Genomic DNA, 24,501 nt, shown 5'->3' on the forward strand with positions numbered 1-24,501 from the left:
GGTATCACATTCTTTTCCCATTTGAACAGGTTTAAACCAATTTTCCCCCTGCCGTATGCCAATGTGCATTTGCGTTTCCTGGTCCAGGGTTTCGTACAATTTGTCAGACACCATCAAATCTACAATGCTTTTGACATCACTACACTCCCTCAATTTTAAATAATACTCAAAATTTGTTTTTAATCTAGATGCAAACTGTACATGAGTTTCGTTACTTTGTCGTTTAGCACGTTTGAAATTTGCTAAACAAATTTGAGCAGTGGGCTCGAATTCTCTTAATACTATCGCTTTTATTGACTCATAGCTTTTAATTTGTTCATCGTCGATATAAATCAATATATTCGCTGCCTTTTCCCCTAACAGATTTAGTAAAATCTCTGCTTTGTTTACTTCCTCAACGTTCTTTGCCACAAAAGCACGTTCTAAAGAGCTGAAAAACAAATTCCATAGTTCGGGCTTAGACGGACATGGAGTTGTAAGTGACTTAATTGTTTTAATAATTTCATTCAAACTACTAGCAGCACTTTGGGCGGGCCCTAATTTTGTGGGATTTTGAGCATTTAAGATTTCGATTTGTTTCTGATGCTCCTCGTGTTCTTTCCTGTCTTCCACAGTGGTGACCAAAAATTCTTCTATAAATTCCTTATTTTCTTCGTAAGTTTTCGATTTGGTAATGAGATCTTTTAGATCCACTATCTTTAGGTCGGGAGTAACATTTAACCCACATTCCTCAGCTACTAGCTTCAAATCTTCCTTCTTTAAACCTTTTACACTGAACATTTTACTTTTTAGAATTTAATCTTCTTGTTTGAATAATCAATGATCCCCCAAAACAGAACAATTAATATGAGCTCACCTATCCATTTTGTCATCCAGATGGCTGCGCCAGTGTAGCGAGTGCAGGGCTTAACTTGCCCTTTATCCGCTTTGGTTCGTTGAAGATTTAGTGAACTCTTCTGATTAATTTTAAGAACTTTTATTTACACACATTCACTAATTTTCTGTACAATATATACACAAGAATCAGCATAAAGCATAACGCACAACATGAAACAGATCAACTACCGGTCCGAGCCAGCGCACAACACCGCTGCTCTCTATCAGACCTCAGTCATCTCTCTCAAACATCCCCTCTTCGCTCCTCCGCACCCGAGCACCAGGCTGAAGTAATCGTGCGACCAGGAGAGTGGGGTCGAAAAATGTCTCTGTTGTGGTGCCGGACACTACAATGAGTTTCTAAAGAAGTTCTTTTGCCCTTATATAGAAATTTGGTAAGACCTCATTTGGAGTATGCTGTTCAGTTTTGGTCTCCTTATCTTAAGAAAGATATTAATGTATTGGAAAGGGTTCAAAGGCGGGCTACAAGGCTAATAAATGGACTTTCTCATTTAGACTGTGATTGCCAAGCTTAGAAGGCTAAAAATGTACAGTCTTGAGCAAAGAAGAGACCGAGGGGACATGATTCAGTTGTTTAAGTTTATTAAAATGAAAGATGTTACGGGGCTGAAGTTTAGCACTGAAAAAAGAGCAAGGACTCATTGTTTTAAGCTATTTAAATCTCAGGCTAACATGGATATTAGGAAAATTTATCATTATAGCTGGGTAGTGGAACCTTGGAACAGCTTACTGGAAGAGGTGGTAATAAGCAAGGAAATAGATAGTTTTAAGAGGGCCATTGATCTTCACTGGGGATTGTAAATTGACTAGGACCAGTCTAGCTGGGCCCAGAACCTGTTGCTGGTCGTCACTTTTGTATTTGTATAAATAAGAAAAACATCATGCCAAACCTCCCAGTAGAGCACGCTTTAACTGGCTGTGATACAGTGTCATTTCTTTCTTCTATTGGGAAGTCAACAGTCCTTGTCCTGTTGACTTCCCAAAAGCTAAGTCTGATGAGGACAAAATTCATCTAGGTGTTCCAATGGCGACAATAGATTATGTGATACATTCAGCATCAAAATTTATTTCCCCTGTATATGGCTTCCAGCAGGATGAGCGGCGTCTAGAAAATTTGCGGTAAATTATGTTTCAAAGGGAGATATGAGCGGAAAGAGGAATTTATATCAAAACGTTGCAGCTTAAGTACCTTCTACTGCAGCTGGTTTTTAGCCTCACTGCCTACTTGAATTGGCTCTCACTTGATTGTGGCTGGAAAAATAATAATAGTGAATTACAGCCAGTGAAAGTCATCCCATGATAACTGCCAGCTCCAAGCGAAATGCTCAATTTAATCAGTTTCAGGTGTACTACTGGATGCGGAGTATACTATGCTCATGCCGAAAATTATCCATGCCATGTCCTGGATTCTGCTTATGTTACAAATTTGACTTCATTGATAATTCAAAACTATCAAATGACGATAGTGATAGCGATTATGATAGCAACAATTAAAAAATTACTTTTAAGAGAAAATGAAAACACAATTTGTGCAAAGTCATATGAATCTATCATTTTTCTTTTGCCAACTAAACTTTGTTTCAGCAACAAATCGTTCTATTACTGTCTGTATGTGAGCATAATGATTTTGTTCGTACCCCTTTTACAAATATATCCTTCCAATAACAGTAGAATCTTATTCACCTGGACTTATGATTCAGGCCGTCTGAATTAACAAAAGTAAGAGTTAAACAAAATAACCTATAAATTGAGTCAAAGTTCATGAACAAACTACTGTACTACGCAGTAAAAATTCTCAAAAGCACTCCAACTTGCTGCTTTTGACTCCATTCATTGTCGCCGGCAGGACGGTAACTTCTATCGCCGCACAGTGGAGTATTTGACTGAAAATTCGGGCCAAAATTAGTTTGAAATTTTCACTCTTCTGAAGGCGACACCCTTGTGTGCGTTTGTGCGCTGTACGACGAAGCTATCCCACTTATAGACACGAAACTTGATATACAAGTTGTTTGAAAGGTCTGATGTTACAATTTAAATCTCGATTTTTTAAATTTGAATTTTAAAATGTAATATTTAATATTTTATCCACGGTTTAGACTTTTGCATGTTTACGACCATGAAAACGATCGTAGTAAACGTAGAAAAAAAAACCAATGCATCACTAAATAGGAAAAATAATTTTCTTCAAGAATATGGTTTGTTTAAAGTTCTAACGTAATCAACTGAATTTCTAGGAATTTACAAAGGGAGGTCACTTTTTCGACTTTATCAATTATTCAATCAATGTAAACTAAAATTCCTGCATCCAATATTCTAATAGTGTTATGGCTCTGAAACTTTTTTAAGGAAATAATATAAACACCTTACCTTTATTTACAGCGAAAACGGTGAAGTTACGTTGTTTCACTGATTTATAATGAATTTTTTTTCAATGAGTTGAAATAAAGATTTTCAATAATTTTCACTCGATCCGAAATGGATGCCACAGTTGGCTCTTTGCCAATAATGCTTAGACAAGTGATAAGTAAACATGTTCGATGCGAATAGCTGTTTTCCTTTGAAGATATGTAATTAAGTGCACCGTTCGAGGGGTGGGAAAAAAGCAAAAAGCGGTTTAAAAACCCTAGTAATTCTGTAAAAAAAATTTTTTTCCAGATCATTGCTGCAAATAATGTGCCGGGGGAGGGGGGGTCTTTTCCCCTTATACGTAGCAAAAGGGGGAAAATCCCCCACCCCCCACTTAGCGTTAGGAGACAATTGTAATTGTCTCCTAACGCTAGCTAGCTATCCACATTTAAGACATTTTACCTACTCATTCTGAAATTGAACTTATATAAAATTTTAGTTCCAAGTTTTTGTTCGTACAATTTTTAGCGGGACACGTCACGCTATGTAAAACTAAGGATCAACCCAAGGTACGAGTACAATATATACAATTCAAAACCAAAGAGCTTTTGAATATCTATTTTCGAGTATTTTTACAGTTATAACATCCTAGTTCGTTTATTAATTATTATTTTTTTTTTACAATATAAAAAAGGTTCTTTGTAACCCCAAAACCCTTGTCTTTAATTCTTTTTGTGCATGATTAACTCAGGGTTTTAATGATTGAAACCAAACGAAAAGAATAAAATTGATTATTTTTTTGGTTTTAAATTAGTGTTTTTTTATTTTACCTAAAATCTATCTCAATTTTAAGGAAGAGTAAATTTTTTTTAGCGAGATCACGAAATAATTTAATTTATTAACTCATTAACGTACATGAGAAAATTAACACAATTGAACGCAAGCACATGTTTTAGGGGTGCAATGAATCTCTTTAGCGATGCATAAAGGTAAGTGTTTCGAAATTAATTGGATGATTCTCATTCCATAGCTTACATCTTTATACATTGTTGAAGCGGTTTCTCGTAACCCTGAAACTCGTGTCTGAAATTTTATTGTTGTTTGTGCGCTCAAATATGTCGATCTTTTCATTCAGTAGTACTTATGGTAACTTTTTACAAATGTATTAAATTTTTGTAGGTAAATTCAGTTTAAAATCATGACTTGTCACAAAAAGATCGGATTATGCACATTTAAAAAAAAAATCATTTAAAAAAAGGGCAGTTGTAAGCGGACGATTTTTTTGATGAAATTAGCACTAGAGACTTTGCCAAATACGATGCAACTTTCAAAACAGCCCGATCAAGCCCGACACCCATTTAAAAAGCTTTCTCTAGTTATAAATTAAGTCGAAAAGCCTTTAAAAATCTCACGTACTAAGTTTTTTATATTTTTTTTCACAAAAAGAAAATAAAAATATTTACTTTGATTTATAATTAGCACTAAGCCCTGACATTTCTTTATACCGTAAAATTGGTTTAATTCATTTCCATTCATTTAGAAAGCCACAAAAAAAATCTACATTGAAACGTAATAATTAAGCTGAAACGTAACAAAAAAGCGAAAATTCTTATAGAAATATCATCTTTCACCGAGACTATGAGCAATTGTACATGACTCAAGTTTAAAAAACAGGTGCCGATCGATGGCCAGTTGTGGATATGATAGTTGACTAACTGGTGCCGATGCAGCAGTTAGTCAACTATCATAGAATAAATTTTCATAAAAATCGGGTAAATTTTTAATTTTGGACTATTGGCCAGGATTTTCAGTCAAATACTCCACTGTGCGCCGTGCCACAAGCATATATAACACAGACCTAAAACATATATATTTATTGCGCCAACTCGTCTTTTATTTGTACAATCTGTACATCTAAATGTACATGGCAGATAAAGCGAAGTTCGGTTTATTGGGCTTCGGACGAATGAGGGTTTACTACAAATTTTGTCCTGACCAAAAAGTTATATAATTTTTAAATTTTAATTTATTTCATCGCATTTATGTTGCCTTTATTTCGCTTCTCACGTTTTAAAGCCGCCATCTTAGATTTGGACAATTTGACAAAAACACTCAAGGTTTAGCGTCTGGCACTCAACGAATTTCGAATCAGCAGGTCAAAATAGTATAGGAACAAAAAAAATCATACACATTCGAAAAAGAAGTATACGGTCTCCTAGCCTGGACTGCTTTTACAAAGTGGAATAAATACTTTTTGCAGTAAGTTACCACCCTAAGCAAGAGCTAAAGCAGAAATACATAAAATACGTAGCCAGCTCAGTCATTTCATCCGAGGACTGCAGTATCGTGCTTTTTAGCACTCATCAGCCTGGAATAGGAAGTAACTGAGCTGGAGGAATTACTAAAAAGCACGAAACTGCTGTCCTCGGATAGAATGACTGAGCTGGCGGTGTATTTTACGTGCAATAAATACGTTTTAAACTTTGTCTAAAACATAGTTTGAAAATATTTAGATCTTTTGCATATCTGAGTTCGTTTCTATCACTTTTTGGCAACTAAGATAATTTCTTACACGCATAATGAAACACTACTAAAAAGATTCTCTTACCTTTAATTTTGAGAAAAGTTCAGATGACGTAACAATGTGTGTAACTTCAGTTTCTAGAATACCGTGAAGCAAACCCTCTTCTCCAAGTGTAGCATAAAGTGTTACGACTGGAAAATATTTTTAGAATTAAAACTGGCCACAGCATATAAACATCAATGTAAAGCAAACACAAACTCAAAAAAAAAAAAAAAAAAGAAAAGAAAATGTTTCTGACAAATTTAAATTTTTGCAATCAAGAACAGCAGCCAGTTTTTAAAAATAATGTTTTTCTATTTTTTTGAAACCGAAAGTTATACCTTAAAACATTGAAGCAGTCATTAAAGACTAAATCATCGATGCATTAATAATATTATACCAAATAATAATATATACTCTAATAACATATTCTGTTGACACTTAATGGGCATTTTCGTGATATATACAACCGAAAAGTTCTATTTGATGCCGTTAACCTTCTGCAATAACTCATTCTTAACAAACTGAATGAAATATTTCCGTTTGAAATTCCATTTCACATTTTGCAGACATGCCATTGATCTGTTCTAAGTTCCTCAATGGCCACCTCTGCTGAGGATACCCCCCCCCCCCCCATCTACTTTTTACTACTGCCATCTTTGCACAAGAATAAATTTCCCCCGATTTCTAAACAATATCCTTTTGGCCCAGCAGTTTTTCCGTCCTAATGTTATAGTAGATGGTGTAATGGTAATGCATTTGTATTAATTAACAAATAAATCATTGCAAAAAACGTCCAATAGAAAGCTCAATTTTCCATAATAACTATATTTTTAAAAACCTGTAAACTGTTCGCACTTAACCTATAGCGCGAAACTTACATTTTTCAATAATTTTCTTTAAAAAAAGTTATTATGCTTATTTCAATGTTATAAAAGCTACCAGACATAGAAGGGACAAGCAAATCATGCTTTTATACAGGTTATGAGAGTAAAATAACTTGGCTTTACGTTGCTCAGTCTTCATTTTTTCAGTTCTTAACTTGAATCAAAGTATTACCTCTTCGACCCACCTACGATTTTAGTTCCGACAAATGTCTGTAACTGTTTGGTTGTCAATTTAAAGTCTCAAATCGGCCAGGAATAATGCACTTAGTAGAGCTTAAACTTACGAATTAATTTCATAGGCAATAAAAAGAAGTAATATTTCAAATATTTACTTTAAAAAATAATGAATAAATTGAAAAGATTTCTGAAATCGTTTCCATTTTATTCATAAACTGTTTGAACAGAATGTGGACGGATATTTGTGGACTGTTTGGGGGGGGGGGGGAGTGTCATGATCCCCATGACCCTCCCCTTGTAATTGCCCCTGCTACGAGACACATCATCCTATGCTGTTCAGTTTTTATTTACGATGCTGAAGAAAAATCTTCACTTATAACTGTCTTTTTTTTCCCGTTCCAGCTGTTTATGCGTAAAAACGTCTTCATTTACATTTGAAGTAATAATTCAATAGTTTGAAATAATTGAAACTAAATAGATTACTCTAAAAGAGAAAAACAACCAATTAGAACAAAGAACACGGTTGATAGCAGTGAACGCAAAGAAAGGGCACTCCAGAGTTGGCAGAGCATGAGCGGTACGTGCACTTAGTGCAGATTTGAAGGACATTTTACACTTGCCTAGGTCATTCATCTAACTGTACATTAAGTATTTATTTCTATATGGTTCCATTTTAACCATTCATAGTTTCAAATGAGAGATAATTATTTTGTCAGTCCATTTTTGATAGTTTGGTAAAAAATCTGGCTATATACTTAAAAATGAAAGTCAAATAGGCAGCTAATGATATTATTTGATTTAGCTGAAATTTTGTATAATAAATAGGCTTGGTAAGAAGCAAGTTTTAAAGATATAAGCGTTACATATTTCAGTTTTGTTTTTTTTCACTCCACCCTAGTGCACATATATGATAAAAAACATTCAAACTGGAATCTAAAAGAAGAAATACTGCAATGTGCAAAATAAGCTAAATAGTCGATTTTGGGTTAATTCACAAAACGTTTAGGCTTTTGCGCGAACTAAACACTGTAAAAAAATGTAAATATTTTCAAAGATATATAAAAAAAAGTGTTAAAAGGACGAATTAAAATGGTATTGAACAAAAATGTCAAACATTTGGATTTTCATGAAAATATTTGAAAATTAACCGCATTTTACCTTTTTTATCATTTTTGCAGTCAATACACGATTTGAAGACATAAATGTTAAATTTTTAAATTGTTTTCCTCTTATTTAAAATTGCAGTACACAACTTTTTTTTTCTTTTTTTTTTTTGCTATTAGAAGTTGCTTCTCACAACATTATCCTTTTTTTTTCTCTCTCTCTTCCCTACTACTTACACATGCAAGAAATACAACAGTTTTTGAAAGTCTGTTCACTATTTTTCAATAGCTTATCTGATGATTGTTAATGCCCCCCAAAATAGCTGTTTCTATTCAACGAATTAATTTTTAAAAAAAAATCTTTTTTTTATGTCCAATGATTTGTTTTTATTGGTAGGTTTAATTTCTCTCGCTAAAATGAACAATTTTACTAGAAAGAAAAGTAGTATGCCCGAAAAATTGAGCCGTAGTTTAGAACTAGATTCTCAAATGTGTTTTCTTTTCTTTCTATCTTTCTTTTTCTTTTTTTGAGAGGTATCTTTTTGAAATAAAACATAATATAATCAAGTAGCTGTTGTAATGTTTTTGAAGAAAATGCTGAGGTAACTTTTAACAAAGAAAATTGAACGCATTTGTAGAATATTTCCAACTTAATTACGAAAGAGAGAAAATCTTTACATGGAAGCATCGGTTGGCCAAAAGTCATCACTAAAGGGGACATTTACCGTCGTTTCATAATCATTGCGATAACTTTGCGTTAAGCATAAAGATATTAATAAAGAACAGAAATTTATTTATTAATAATCATACCTCATAATTAGTCCGATGTGGTATGGATGAATTTAGTGACAAATAAGTTTTGTGTGATCATTCAGATGATTGCTTACCTGGCACATTAATTCTAAAACAAGCTTGTGCGGTTATAATCCATTCCACTCTAGTTTCTGCCAAAAGTACAACAGGCGTCTTTGACTTGATTCCCAAAGACAACAAACCTTTTCCAATGCGCTCTACCTTTTGGTTAACTTCGTCATACGTCAGCCATTTGTAATCTCCAAGCGATAACTTAAAGAAATGCAAATGAAAAAAAAATCATGAGCATCTGATAAATGAGAACAAAAATGACACCCGAAGTATGAAAATAAAACTTTAAAAAAAAAGAAAGAGTGTGCCGATAAAGACATTATAAAAGTGAAACTTTTCTACTATAGGGAAGCATAAATTTAGGGAAAGGTTGACAGTTGGACGAACTTGATGAACCAGTGACTCGTCCCAGAACACCTAAAGGCAACCCTATCTTCCATTTTGGTTACAAGAACCCTTTGGATCCATCCTTATTTCAAGCAATTTGTTAATGCACTTTCCTATCGCCGGTGGTTGCTATGTCGTAAAAAATAACGGATGAAAAGTTGTGTTGTTAAATTAAACGTACTTTAAGCAAATCTAGCAAGGTAACTAATTTCATAAAATAAATAATGGCTTCTCGAGAAATATTTCCCGTTAAGAACCCAATTTTCATACCTTACTTGCTTTGAATGTGAATAAATGAAATCTTCTCCTTTTATTAATTAAAACATCCAGACATTAATCAAACTACACGTCTGAAGTTTCGACATCAGTTTTCCTTCAAAGCAATTTTCGTACACATACTAATATTGCCGCAAAGTCACAATCTGTCTAACAATCGAAGTGGCTCAATCGGCAAAGGACGAAGCTTCGAACCCATCTGACCCCAGCTCGGTCAACACCGTTTAAGCATATTAACACAAAAAAGAAAGTTTATTTTAATGATGAAAATAGATTATAAACAGCGAGAACACTAAAAAATGCTCGAAATGCGTTGGTTATGCACGTATATTTCAACAGACGTTCTGTTGATAACCAACAGTTGTACTCATTGACGCCATGTTGTACGCCATGCGTCCCCTCAACGTAGTACAAGCAACCACAGACAACGAGAAAGGAAGGAAAAGAGCGCATGTGCAACTTTTTGTCAAACAAACAACTACAGCACTTTTGCCACACACAAAAAGTTAGCGGATCAAAATTCCAAAGAACTTGTACAAAAAGTTTCACTTCAATGAAAAAATAAATTATTAAAGTAAAAAACAAACATACAAAAAAGGTGACAAAACGTATTAATCTGAATTTTTATTTATTTATTTATTTTTTTCTATTGTTCTTAGGGTTTCTACGAACCAACTTTTACAATCGCTTGTTCGTAAACAAATGCATATTTCTCCTACCATTTGCAATGGTTATCTCTAAATTTTAAATTTGGCAACTACGAGGCACCAATGTCGCGAAGTGAAAAAAAATCTGTCGCCTAGATGATGAAAAATGTTCTAATGCTTTCTTCAGAGAAGCCTTCATTCAAAATTAGCATTATGATTACTATTATCATGGTAAAGAGTTTCGTAAAAAAGGATTTTATATTTATTGATCATTCAATAGAGAAATTAAATAAAATTAACGTTTTTTTTTTGAGCAATCACGATTGCTTATTGTTCTAATTTGACCGTTTTTGGCGTCCGTGCCTTTTTCAACTTGGACCAGAAAAATTTGCAGCAACCACCGCCCACCGTCCTCTGCTGGCGGCGGCGCGGCGCGGCTGCTCCGGTTTTGAACTATCCGCTTCTCCTGGTCGGAGGCGTCCATGTCCTACACACACGCACGTTCACACACATACACACACATACACTCACACATGCCTACGTGCATACACACAGATCTACGCACACACACAACTATGCACACGTAACCGCCCAGGAGGAGAGGCAGACTTAGGGGGGGGGGGGGGGGTACAGGAGCCATTTCTAGAAACAATAACTCCAATAAGTAAAGTCCTGTCTCAGTTCGTGATTGCGAAAAACATAATTTGAATACAAAATTTCAGAATTCAAATTAATTTTCTTTTTTTTTTTTTACAACGGTTTATTACATGAAAACTCATCTTTCTGTTGGAAAAGTAACATTGAAAGAATCTTCCAAAATGCATATAAATTATATGACATGCTTATAATACAAACAGACGACCGATCTGTAAATTTAACCGTTAACCAACATAGTACGTGTTTTTTTTTTTTTTTTTTTTTTTTTCCATCTCCCACCAAGAGTTACGTTTTGGGGCTGCATTAAAGAGAGTTCTCCATTATTTATTTTATTTCTTAAAGTTAGAACAATTCATTACAAATTTTTCTTTTTAAATAGGTAACACACGCAACTGAAGTGATAATTAGACGTCTTTTTTAAACTTTTTTTTTATTTTCAGAGGTGATATAACTGATGAAGACAATTAACCAATTTTGTCTATAAACCATTCTCATATCCTTCATTTAACCGCATAATAAAGTAAAGTGATGATTTCAGTTCTAACATGTTCTAACTATAAAGTGAAAATGATTCTTATATACAGCGATTTTTTCAGCTCTACTTTCGTAACTATAATTGAAATTTTGTTCTTGTTGCCCTCGGTGATGTTCAGAAAATAAGGGCTTCAGGGATGGGACGGTCTCTCCATCTCGCGTCGCTACGTTACTAATAATAACAGCTGAAAATACATTTTTGCGGAACCGCAGCTTTATGACTACCAGTATTTTTATAAACCAGTAGTTAGTAAGTATTTTCGCATGTGTTTCTCGTTCGGTACACAAGTTGCTTCGTCATGTGAGGTGCGCCGATCGAAAGCGCAGCAGTACCAAATTTACAATTAATGTAGGTTACAAGTAAAGAATTGATCCGAGCTTTTTAAATGAATTTTAGCAAATTATTTCCTCCAAAGGGTGGCCGTATTTTGTCCATAGGCGGATTTAGGCTAGGAATTCTGGGGGTGCAACAAAAAAGCAGTGGCGTAGCTAAGGAGGGGAGGAGAGGGTGGTCCGCCCGGTGCGGCGATTCAGCACTTTTGGTGTGAAAAAAAATCAAATAAAGGAATCATACTTTAAATCCAATACTGGAGGCAAAGGAGAAAAAAAAAAAACCCTTTGAAATGCAAGGTTTTGGTATGACTGAACGATCATTTCAGTGTTCAAAGATGTAATACTTCCGTCGTGAGCCCTTGAATCTTCCTCATTCTTAATGTCTTTAAATTGTAAGTCCTTAAATTGTAATTCAATACTTAAATTGTATTTTTAAAACTCAAATTTCGGAAAATATTCAAATATGTAATATCAAATATATTTCTGGAAATATAACATCTGTTTCTGTATATAAGTATCAAATATATTTCTGTAAAAGTTGTTTCTTTGCCAGTGCTGAATTAATACAGGGAAGACAAATTATTGGAACTTTGTTACGGAATAAAAGCTGACTCTCTATCGTCCCCAAGGGTTTAATCTGACTTCAGTTTTGATAAAGATTCGGTAGAGAACCCCATTCCCCCAAAAGTTACTTTAACTGCAATTTTTGATATAAATTCAGAATATTTCTCCGAGATAGGCGCCTGTCCCCGCCCCCTTCATTTTTGTAGGAAGAATACGGATTAAATTACCCTTTGCTACCTTAAATGAAGTTTCCTATTTTGAGCGATAGTTTTCAATGCTTTAATGTATTAGATACGTCTCAATGAAAAGGTGGCAAATAGAGGAACCGTCCCGGGCGACAGAAACTGTAGCTACGCCATTGCAATACAGTGGACGGGGAGGGGGATACAACACTGCAAATGTCGACTAAAGCTGCTATTTTGACGGCAAAGGCGACTATTTTGATGACAAAAGCGAGTATTTTGCAATCATTTGTAAAATACAGCGACTATTTTAGTAAGTGTAACTAAAATTCATAAAAAAGATTTTTTTTTCTTCCTCCTAGAAGAAAAAAATTGTAAAAAAATTAAAAAATCGCTTTTAAGTTTACTCCCTACTTACCACGAAAAAAAAAGGAAAAGTTTTACCGCGTTTAATTTTTGAAAACAATTTTTTTAAAAAGTAGGAAAATGAAATGTAATAAAACATTCACGACCAGAAAAAAAAATGTGAAGTTTATATTTTTGTATAAAAAAAGTTTCGTAAAGTTTCGTCTCGATCGTAAACGATCGCAAATTTCGTAATGGTATCGTTTTTGTGAGTGCGATTTTTGTAAATTATTAGTTTGTGCAATCGCGATTTCTGTTTCTCAACTTTTTCTTTCTTTTTTTTTACTGTTTTTTTTTTTTAAATTTCTTTTATTCGTACTATACATTTTTTTTTTAACGAGAGTTAATTTTCTCTAGATCGGAAATATGAATGTGACGGCTCTTTTTGTAAGGTCAGTATTTTACTGTTGACTTTAATCAACAGTCAGACAGTAAGAAAAATATACTAGAATCTATCAGTGCTGGTTTCTCTCTAGTGTTTATTCGGGTTGAGCTAAAATTTTGAAAATATTTTTTAAAGTTTTCTTTTTTAAAGGTTGTTTGGAGAAAATTTACCCCACGTAGATTTGTCCCACTTCTTGGCATTAAAATGATATAAATGCTTTTTTTTAGGAGACTATTTTAGAAATTATTTTCTGTATCTGGTAACTATTTTGGAGACTATTACTCAGATTAAAGGCAACAAAAGCAACTAATTTTAGTAGAGGAACTCAGTGATAGCACTGCCCCGCCCCCTTCAGAAAATTTTGAAATTTTACAGTGGAAATGTTGGTTTTAAGTTGATTTCAGAGTGATGTTATTGTACTGTTTACTGGAATGATGTGCAAGGACTTTATATTGTTTTTGAGGAAGTATATCACAATAGCCATATTTTCTGATTTTATTAGCCACGGTTGTTTCAAAGAAAAAGAAAATTGTAACCAATACATACCCAATTACAGAGTATAAAGTTATCATATAATACAGCGCTGAAAAATATTAAAGGAATGTTTTTATCTGATTTATGTAATTATTGATCATCTTTCTTTTTTAAATGGAGAAATACTTCTTTTTAATTCGTGTAGCACAATTTCTCTCGCACTGGCGATGCGTGGTGACCGGGTTACACAATAAGCTGCCTATTATTGTATGTTTGGGTTTGTTTTCAAGTAAATTAACTTGCATTTAGCTGTAGAAAAATATAAGTTGTTTTACAAAATTCTCGAGGAGAAACATATATTTTCTCCTGATAAAATATATTTCATTTAAATTTTCTTTGAAAATCCAACCAAAATTGTTGGGGGTGCGGCGCACCCCCTGGCACCCCCGTAAATCCGCCTGTGATTTTGTCCGAATTCTTATTCGAATAGGTAAAAGGTGTGGAATTACACAGCATCTTCACGTAGCATTCCTTTTCTGCAAAAACTGAGCGAATGGCGGAACTGCGCTGTGAAAAAATGGAAAGACAGAGAGGGACTAGTGCGAAAACAAAATAACATCCACACGGGTAAAAGGTTCGGTTGTCCCCTGCTGATGTTTGTCCTTGGTCTAATCTTGTCGCCCGTACCCCAACAGAAATTGTAAAACACACACGGGGCGAGTGTGGGAAGCCGGTAACACCCCCTCTTCTTAAAATTGGGTGTACTGAGGTTGATTTTAAGCGGGAACTTGAGGACCTGCTTGTTTTGAATGAAAGCCGTTTTTGTCCACAGAAATGTTTTCCTATCGTAATTCAGCATGATAAAAGATGTTGTTCAGTGTTCAGTCATCAAAAAGGTAAGAGGGCTTGCCTTTTTGATGATCTTACCTTAGGCTTTGCTTTTCATTTTGTTATTTAATTCAAGTCGAGAGCATATGCTTTTTCCTTTTAAAATACATGTGAGTAAAAAAGAAGTATATAGTGACATGGTTTACCGTTATAACTAATAATCGTCATACGTCGTATTATACGGTACCGTTATCTGATTCTTTTTATATTAAGTGACAGCCACAGAATGTAACTGCTGTCGGAACATTAAAAATCGTAGGTAGCACAGATTTCAGTATTATCAACTGAATTCAAACATTTCGATGATTTGTGTCGATGTCGATGAATGTTCCCGTCCTTTAAAATACAATCTAGCTGGGGCGGGCACAGGGGCACGGGAGGGGGGAGGAGAAGGGACGCCTGTTAGGCCGGGGCCCAGCCTGAAGAGAGCCCAAATTTTTAATAGTGAGGGGTTAAACATATGTAGGGACCTAAGTGTAAATAATGTGGAGAGAGTCCCAAAATTTTTGTGCACGTCCCTGCAATCAAGTCGAAGTCGTATACACAAATACACATGCTGGGGAAAGGGAATAGATCATTGATCAGTGGAACATCATTAGAAGATACCCCAGTAGCACCAGAACGTTCAAATCTGGTACAGGAATCGTGTTATTGGTCAAATGACGGTGTTAAGTGTTACTTGCACGTAAAATTAGACGTACAGCCACAGTGATATTATCACGGTGCCAGTCTAGTTCTGAGGGGACGTCATATTAGACGTTCAAAAAACGTTCTAATGCCACGGTGTTATTCCCGTGCTAAAATGACGTGATATTTGACGTTCAGATGTCACCGCATCCGAGCGCCCTCTATTTCTGTTTACCGTGGAATAGTTACAGAAACTTTCTTTGCTTGCCAACTTCAACCATTTTCGGAGCAACTGCTGAAAAACAATACGAGCAAAGGATTATTCTTTTATCAAAAGTAAGTGATTAATTTAATCATAATTACTTTTAACTCTTTCACATGTAAATTTTGTTTATAAGTCGAATTTCATTTAAATTTTGAGTTAATTGGGTTTTTTTCTTAGCTTCGAACATTCTGCAAAACTTAATTGTTCCATTTGTATAACTTAATATCAATGAGTATTTCGCTAAAGTTTCTTTGTGCAATTTTCATTTCTGATTTGAATTCGAATTGATTGCTACATTTATTTTCCTTAAAGTGGTTGTTTTAGTTATTCTTGTTCTCGACTATGAATGTTAAGTTGCAATAAGTATGTATATATTCTGTTTTCGCTGAATCTCAGTTTTTGATGTATTTAAAATGAATATACTTTTAAGGAAGTAGACGGCTCACATAATGATTCTGTTACTGCAATAATAAACCTCCAAAATTTTTATTAAAAATATGTTGCTGCTGTAAAATGAGGTACATACTGCACAGAAATCAGAAAATTAGTATTCTTAAATATTGTGACAGAAAATGAGTAATTATTTAAAGATTTTTTCAATTTAAAATATTCATGATAAAGAATCAATTTTATCAACAGAAAAGGTCTCAATCAAAATTGTATCTAAAAAATTTATGGCGTTGAAAATAGTCAAGATTATAAAAACAAAATTCGTTTTTTTCAGAAGCAACTTGAAATAAATTGCTAGGTTATGTTTTCGGTTTTCAAAAACACGAGTAGAATGCTTATTGCTTGTTTATTTTATCGCAGCAAAACAAAATGGCGAGCGAATACCAGCTGTTAATTGTCATCACCTGGTGCTTGAAAGTTTTCTGCGTTTAATATTCCCGCACAGATTTAACAAACAAAAAAAAAACAAAAAATGTTGGCAAAAATCAACTAATGAATTGAAAACGGATGGGAAAGAAAAATAATATTAAATAGTTGACTTTAAGAGTTAAAATTATCTCCCAGTGTTGTTAGTATTACAGACATATTCGCCCTGTAACTAATTGTTTGAACTCAGTTTTTTTTTTCCCAAGTCTTTATTTCGAGTTTACGGTTCAAGTTTTGAATTTTTAATATCTTTTTGACGAAAAAAACCCAGCCTTGCTCTTGCATCAATCGGCATATTATAAGTGGAATTAAATTGTATTTAACTATGAGTAGAGTACGTTTTGTGCCATTTTTAAATGCGAAGGAATGTATGTCGAATCAAGGAGCAAAAAAATCCTGAACCTGACCTTTTCATATTTTCATGAAACTTTCAAAAATCTTACTCTTCCACATCTTAAAATTGTAAATAATTCTGAGAAAGAAATTAATCATTCATAACTTATGATTTTGAAATTCGTTAAAAAGCATTTGTTTTGCTGGTCGGCAGTGCTTTCAAATGCTTGACTGCACTTCTATGGGAACTTCAGTCTTGTAAAATAGCTACTTATAAAAGACAATTACATGCTCGTTAATTTCATATGTAAACTGAAAGCCTTTTCAAAAATTGTTTCTCACAAAATTTCAAAAATATTTGAGATAATCTTCCATCTCAAAAAAATGAGTGCTAATCAGGGGGTCCTTGTGATCTTAAATTTCCAAAAATTTTGGGCTGACGCATTCTAAAACTAAAAAATTATTTAAAAAAAACCTTTTAAAGTGGTACTTTTCAAATGATTTTTCTATGCATATTTGATGAGTTTTTTTTCACGGGGAGAGGGTGGGTAAAGGGGGGAAACTTCCAAAATGTCACAGTCTCCAGAAAATTTTACTTGAGTCTACCATCACCCCTGGTGCGAATCCCTTAACGGCTCCACTCTGAAAATCTTTTTTTTTTTTTTTTTTCAAAATCTCTAAAAGACAATATCTCAAAAAAATTGAGATTTTTTTTTCTAAATATTGAATTATACGAAAAAAAATATTTTCGAAGAGTATTTAAGTTACTGAACAAATTACAGTGCATGTAATTGTCAGCTATTACACAATCCTGATACTCCCATAGTTTTAAGATATCATTTCAAAGCACTGCAGGAAAGCTCATTAATAAACCTTAATATTTCTTTACTCACTAGCTGCGTCGCCTGGCTTTGCACGGTCTAAATCGAAAATAAAAGATATGTCAAGTGACGCGTGTTCAACAATTACACTTTAACAAAAAAAATCAATAAAATTTTGCGGCAAATTCGGGAAAAAGAACCAAAAAGGAAACATTTTAAGTGTCATGATGACAGAAAAGCCTCAAAGCAAAACCCAGAATTTTATTTGTTCATGTTCGAGAAAAAAATGGCAACAGATCTTTCTTTTCGATGATTTTCTTCACCACAAATTTCAATAAACGCATTGTTACGGAAAGTTGAGATGAAGCACTAATAATTTGAATGGAGGAAAGCCTTCGAAAAAGAGGGATTTTATGTAGAAATCTAAGTATTATAATTAATAGTTTTTAATTGATATCTCCGCTAATTATTATCGAAGGATTATGTTAAATAGGCAAACATAAAGACGGGAAAATTACGAATCCATCGATACCTGGTTCGATGGTCAGTTTACTGGCGTTCGGGAGAAGTAACTCGAACATAGATAGATATATAGATTAATACATAGATAGATAGGTACATACGCTGAGTTTTTAATTATGTAAGATGAATTATGAAAGATAGATTATTTTTGAAAACCATATGTATCTGATGATATAAAAGAGCAAAATTTCTGAAAGTTTCACGTTAGTATGAAATGGTCAGGTTCAGTTCCTAGTTGATTTAATATGAAGTGATCCAATACGAAATAGAACACAAACAAATTAAAACAGTAACAAATAAAATAAGCTTATTAATATGTTTTGAATTATATTATCTACAACTCCCTGACATTAAATTCAATGACAGATCTTTGCATCTTTCGAATTCTAAACAAAATAAAATAGCTGAAGGGTAAAAGCTTCTGAGTACTCATTAATACACTTGCTATAATTCGTTACTTAATTCTAAAATAATTGGAAGACAAATGTGTTAAAGTACTTTAGAGCGTGAATTTGAACAAAAAAGAAAAAACTAATATTAGACATGTGTGATGCTCGTATATAAAATATGAAAGTAAGATGCATACAAAATAATCAAAACAATCATATGTCATACCAAATAATCAAAATGACATTTTCTCATTAAACACCGCGTATTCTCAATATAAAAAGTACAGTATGTGCTTCTCTATAGATAATGGGTCTTCTACAACTTCAAAATAGTGAATAGTATCAAAAAGAAGTGATGAGTTTAAAAGGTTTTATTTGTCTGTGTTTTATTGGGAATGTTTTTTAATTCTTCAGAAAAATTCCAGATTAATTTCGGAAAGATAGCTGACTTCTATAGAGACAAAAACTTTTCTGTTTTTTTCAGGATATGTTTCCGGCGGTAATTAGATACATTAGCTGTCCGTTATTTTCCAGAAACATTTCGGATTTTTTTTTTTTTTTTACAATGAAAAAACCAAATTATTGCACATCTCTTCTTTGTCCGACAACTTCCATTTCATCCTTTGTTATAAGTCTTAATAAACGCGATATTGGAAAAATATCAATGAATATTTTCATATTTTGAAAATAATTCTAGTAATATCTCTGAATATATGTGTGGTACATTGATTCTTACGTTTCTTCATTACTCACTGTGAAATGTGCACAAAATGGATAATAATTAAAGGAATGCAACTAGCATCTTCTCCCGAAAGCAGCAGGCGATGTTTTATATGTGTGCAAACTAGTTTTCCTATGTAGAATTAGAATCGAATTATCACACTTAAAATTATTACCCAAATAGATTAAAAATGCTAACCAATTCAAATTCCATATCAAACGACAAATAAACGCGCAAAAATGCAGCGTAACTGCAGAAATAAAGTCTTCAAATCAATATATTTTCAAAATAATGAAAATGGTTCTTTGCAGTGCCTAATGGTGGAAAAAAAAAGTACTATCATAGAAAATGCATAGAACTTTCTTAGTGATTTTTCCCCGTTTGGACAAATTAAGGGTCTTACTCGATATATAGCACACAAGTCACAAACACGGGTACTTGAGTTGAATTTTGAAATTCTTTTAAAAGCAGCATGGTATTTCTGTGGTTAATACTAAAAAACTAGAATCCTCTTTTATGTTTTTTTTTTACATACATCATTATATTATTTTTTTCATAAAAGAAAATTCTAGCACAAGTCAAATTGTCATTTATGTTTAAAAAATGTATTGCCTCTCTATATAACTATTTCTAAAAATGATGAACATATTGGGCTCTGAAGGTATGATATTTATCTACGGTTGGGCATTGTATTATTGGAGTTGAACACTTCGGGTAACATTTTTTTTCAACTTATTTATATAGTTTATTTTGTATCATTCAAAAAGTAAGAATGTTTACGTCAACCAATTTCTGACTGTATTTCAATTTTTTTACGCACTTAATTTTATTGTTAGCTGTAATTTTTGTCTATTTATTTGTATTTTAATTTCAGGCAGACAAGGTCATAAATGGCGCTAAACGATCAACTCCTTTCTTTTTAATTCCTTTTTGGTTGTTCCTAAAATCAATATATGTGTAAAAGTTTATCATGTAAAATGAAGGGTATTTTGTGATTAAATTTTTTATTAACTTGTATGTGTTACTTAATTGATTTTTTGTGTGACTTACGTGATTCTTTTTGCAACTAACTAAGGAATATAAGAATATAATTCACACGAGTTTTTCTGAGGGATAAGAAACATACTTGCATTTTAGAGAGAGAAAAGCGGGAGTAAGAAATTCAGGGTTTTAACCAAAAAATTCTTTAATCAATCAAAAAGTTAATATCGTGAAATGGCTTTACTAGGAAAGCCCATTGAAAATTTGAGGCCCTTTTCAAGTAGAATCATAAAATGATTCAATTAAAGTAAATTTTTTTTATCATCCAAATATTAATCATCACAGACCAACTAAAAAGAAACAGGCACTTAAAAAAAAATCCCTAGCAAATTTTTACATTTGTGATAGTTTTACTAATGCTGCTATGTTTTATTTTTAAAATTTATCTCTTTATATATGTAGTAGACACATTTTAGCCATTAAAGTACATCATTTGAAAATTGCAAGAATTTTAAGGGGAGTCCAGTACCCTAAATACTTTTAAAAATTCGATTTTTTGATTTCTATACATTTTGAAAATCCATTTCAATACCTTTTTAATGATACAAACATCTTGATCGTGCTCATATTAGAAGTAAGTAAAAAAAAGCTTTAAAAAAATGTAAACCTATTTTGATAAGGTGAGATTTTCCTCTTTCAATTGCTATATCTCAAAATCGTATTTTTCAAACTAAATGTTCCTTTCTCTCAGAAACTAAATTGTGTTAGGCTTTGAAATGTTTGCCACGAACTCCATACATATAATTAGAATTTCAAAAAAAAAAAAAGCTTTCTTTCTATAAAATTTTACTTCAGTATAGAGAAAAGAATCTACTTAAGATATAGAAAAAAATCATAATTGTATCTTTAATAGATTTTCAAAAAAGGTACATGAACCTGTGCAAATTAATATTGACGGTATAGGGGGTACTGATTCCCCTTAAAATATGTATTTTATTTTTTGAATTATTCTAATTTATTAATGTACAGGATTCGCCAAACCGGGCCCAGAACGAAAAAAAAACAGTAAGTTTTTTTTTTAGCACGGGTCACTTGAAAAAAAATCAACTATCTCGGTAAAATGGATTTTTTTTTTCGAAATTTACTGCATATTGAAACAGTTTCTTCAGAAATAAACTAAATGTTAGAATTAAAATAAATAATACCAAGTACGAAAATTGGCATCTATCTTTCTGAACTTCGTAAGTTTTAGGAATTAAAACTGCATATAGATTTCATGATTAATTAAAAAATATATTTTTACCTTGGAAGCCAAACTAAGCAATTTACTTGATTTATTTCAATCACTTTTGCAGATTTTATTTTATTTTATTTTTTGTTTGTATTGTTGGAAAAAATGCTTTGATAAACTTCAGCAGGGAATCTCTTTTTTTAATAAATGCTTAATGCAAGATTGCAAAATAAATAGGTAGATTACAATAATCACATAAAATTAAACAACCTGCGTGATGACTACTCTAGATTCCATAAACTGTAATCATAATTGAAAATTTTCTAACATATTTTGAATTATAGCCTGCAAGATTATTTTGTGACTTAATAATTACTAATTTTAATACTGTTCAAATTTTTATTTCCAACTTCTCGTGTACAAGGATATATAAAATACTTGATATGATTCATGTTTATGGTTCATGCGGTTCTTTTTAACGTAAAACTTGATGAGGGGTTTTTAGAACAGACTGAAGAAAAAAAAATACTACTAAATGCCTTTTGGGACTACAAGCGGAGCTTTTCTCAAAATGTGACGAACTTGTTTCCGTATGGATGAATCTGTTTTCTACTTATTGTGTGGTCATGTTTCAGAAAAATTAATTTTGATAATATTTCACCTGAATTCTAAATGTTTTCAGTTTTATTTTCAAAAGTTAGCTGGCGGTTTATGTAATGCTAAATGATTTTCAAATTCATTTTTTTCTTCAATTTTGACATTTTTTGCAATAAATTTGAGTGAAAATAAGATCAGGAATTAAAATTATACATAGCTCTATGAAAAGTAAAAGTAACAAAGTTGTACAGTTTAAACAATGTTGAAATAGTGATTAAGATTAAATTTTTTTCTTGTAAAAGAGTCCGCAATTTTCATCAATGACTAGGGTACTTGATAAAAAAGATCCAGGGTAGCTGGCTTTTTTTTTAATTACCCCGGTTTTTCTTCAAACCCTGTTCATATATTCATGGGAAGTTACTTCCGAAGTTAGATTGTAATACACCTTGAATATGCCCAAGAGTCGAACCTCGAAATTGTGGTGTGGCTGCAGTAAGCGCTGCTATAAACTGTTCTATTTAGTTGCATTTCAGGACAGTAAAGCCTCTACAAGTATTCGTTTCGTCAAAATCTGTAAATTAATCGGTATTTTTGTAAATTTTGCATTGTTATTTACGTCTCTAAAACAGAAAATATAAAAGTTTAATTTACAAAAATTCTACTCATTTAACAGATATTGTGAACGAAAAGGTTTTAAAAAAATTACTCTTAGGGAAAAAAGTGCACGAAATCTGAGCATTGTAATTCAAGGTAGTATTTACGGGAGGAGTCGAAGAACACTGACCCTTCACAATCTGCCAAATTTCGCAAAATGTTAAATTTATATGTGCCAAATTTGGCTAAGATTTGACATAAACTGGATATTTGTATAAGATATTTCTGCATTTTACTAGAGAGGCAAAATCTCCCCTACGTGAGTTTTCGAGCATCAAAGCACTTCTGTACAAAATTTGGAAAAGATCCATCGTAAACTAGATTTGTCAAAGGAAAAACCCTTTATGAGGGGAGACCGAAAACCCTCTTTTGTAATTTTTTTAACATCAAAGGAACTATGTGCCAAACTTCGCAAAGATCATAAACTCAATTTGTAAAATGAAAACGCTCTATGGGGTTTTTCCGCCCTCAGGGTGGGAAGAAAACTCTCCTATGTGAATTCCTGAACATCAAAGGACGTCTGCAACGATCCAACATAAACTGAATTTTGAATAAGAGAAAATCTTCTTTAGGGGAATTTCCACCCCATAGGGAGGCGAAAACTCCCCTATTTGGATTCGTGGAGCATCAAAGAACATTATGTGCAAAATTTGTCAAAGATCCAGCGTAAACCAGATTTATTGAGAGGGAAAACCCTCTATGGAGAGTTTCGCCATCTATGGCGAAAGTCTATACGTGAATTATTGAACATCAAAAGATCTATGTGCCAAATTTGGCAAAGAGCCGACGTAAACTGAATTTGTACAAGGAAAAACCCTCTACATATTGTTTCCCCTCGGCAAGGGCGAAAATCCCAAGGGAGTTCTTGAGCATCAAAGGATCGACGTGTCAGATTTGGTAAACTCGATTTGTAAAAGGAAAAGTCCTGTATGTGGGCATCTACCCACCATAGAAAGGGGGTGAAAATTCCCCTATGCGACTTCTTGATCATCAAATGACTTCTGTGCCAACTTTGTCAAACATCCGACATAAATTGGATTGTTGTATGAAGAAAAATCCTCTTTGTGATGTTCTTTGAGGGGGGGGGGAGGTCTTTCTATGAGAAATTTTCGATCATCAGAAGACTTCGGTACGAAATTCGACAGAGATCTGACGTAAATTGAATTTGTAAGAGGAAGATCCCCTTATGGGGTTACACCCCCAATTTTTTCGAAATTTTTTACTTTTGAGAGCAAATTATTCAGTAATGTTTTATTAACATCAAAATGAAACGTCTTCCTATCACTTTAACGTAACGTAATATTCCACGTTCAAAATTGGTGCAAAAGCGGTGGTACGACACCAGATTTCGACGTGCTATACGACATCGATCGATGAGACACATAGACGCTTTTTAGACCGTTCTGAGAGAACGTAATTTGAACGTGTCGGCTGGTGTGCTCTGAACGTGTTATGGAACGAGTTTTGAACGTCTTTGTGCTGCTTGGGTATGCTCTGAAAGTTTATAAAAAAAATGCACTGAAATTATTTTTTAATGTTCTGCTGTGTAAAAATAAAGGAGTTTCCCTGCAATTCAGAAAATAGTAGGGTCTGGTGGGGGAAAGTGGTCAATAAGGTAAAGTGGTCATTCGTCAAATAAATGGCTACAGCTTGGAAATAAATGTTCGAATGAATGTGAAACTTTAATTATAGAGTAGGGCAGGTAGAAACTACATTTTGAATACAAAATGTTACAACTGGAAAAATTTTATTTGGTAAAAAAAAATATTTTGTGTGAGTATGAAAAGTTTTTAAATCTAAACACCTCTTTTAACTTCCTTGGGAAATTTTGTTTGTTAGAATTATGAACAAATTGACTGCATAGGAAGCTTCCTACATGTCTCAAGAACTCTTACTCATTAGCAGTTAGCTGAAT

At 33.1% G+C, this 24,501-nt stretch overlaps 1 protein-coding gene across 2 annotated transcripts in view; it reads right to left on the bottom strand.

Moving 5' to 3' along the window:
- LOC129218170 (fatty acid CoA ligase Acsl3-like) overlaps positions 1-24,501 on the bottom strand; it is a 103,760-nt gene that overhangs the window by 46,516 nt on the left and 32,743 nt on the right. For both annotated transcript variants that reach the window (XM_054852384.1, XM_054852385.1), the window contains exons 4-5: positions 8,861-9,038; positions 5,852-5,958 (exon numbers count right to left, since the gene is read on the bottom strand). In XM_054852384.1, coding sequence (XP_054708359.1) covers positions 5,852-5,958; positions 8,861-9,038 — 285 coding nt within the window. The remainder of the gene's footprint in view (positions 1-5,851; positions 5,959-8,860; positions 9,039-24,501) is intronic.

The sequence above is a fragment of the Uloborus diversus genome, chromosome 3, assembly GCF_026930045.1.
Source record: "Uloborus diversus isolate 005 chromosome 3, Udiv.v.3.1, whole genome shotgun sequence".
NCBI classification, from domain to species: domain Eukaryota; kingdom Metazoa; phylum Arthropoda; class Arachnida; order Araneae; family Uloboridae; genus Uloborus; species Uloborus diversus.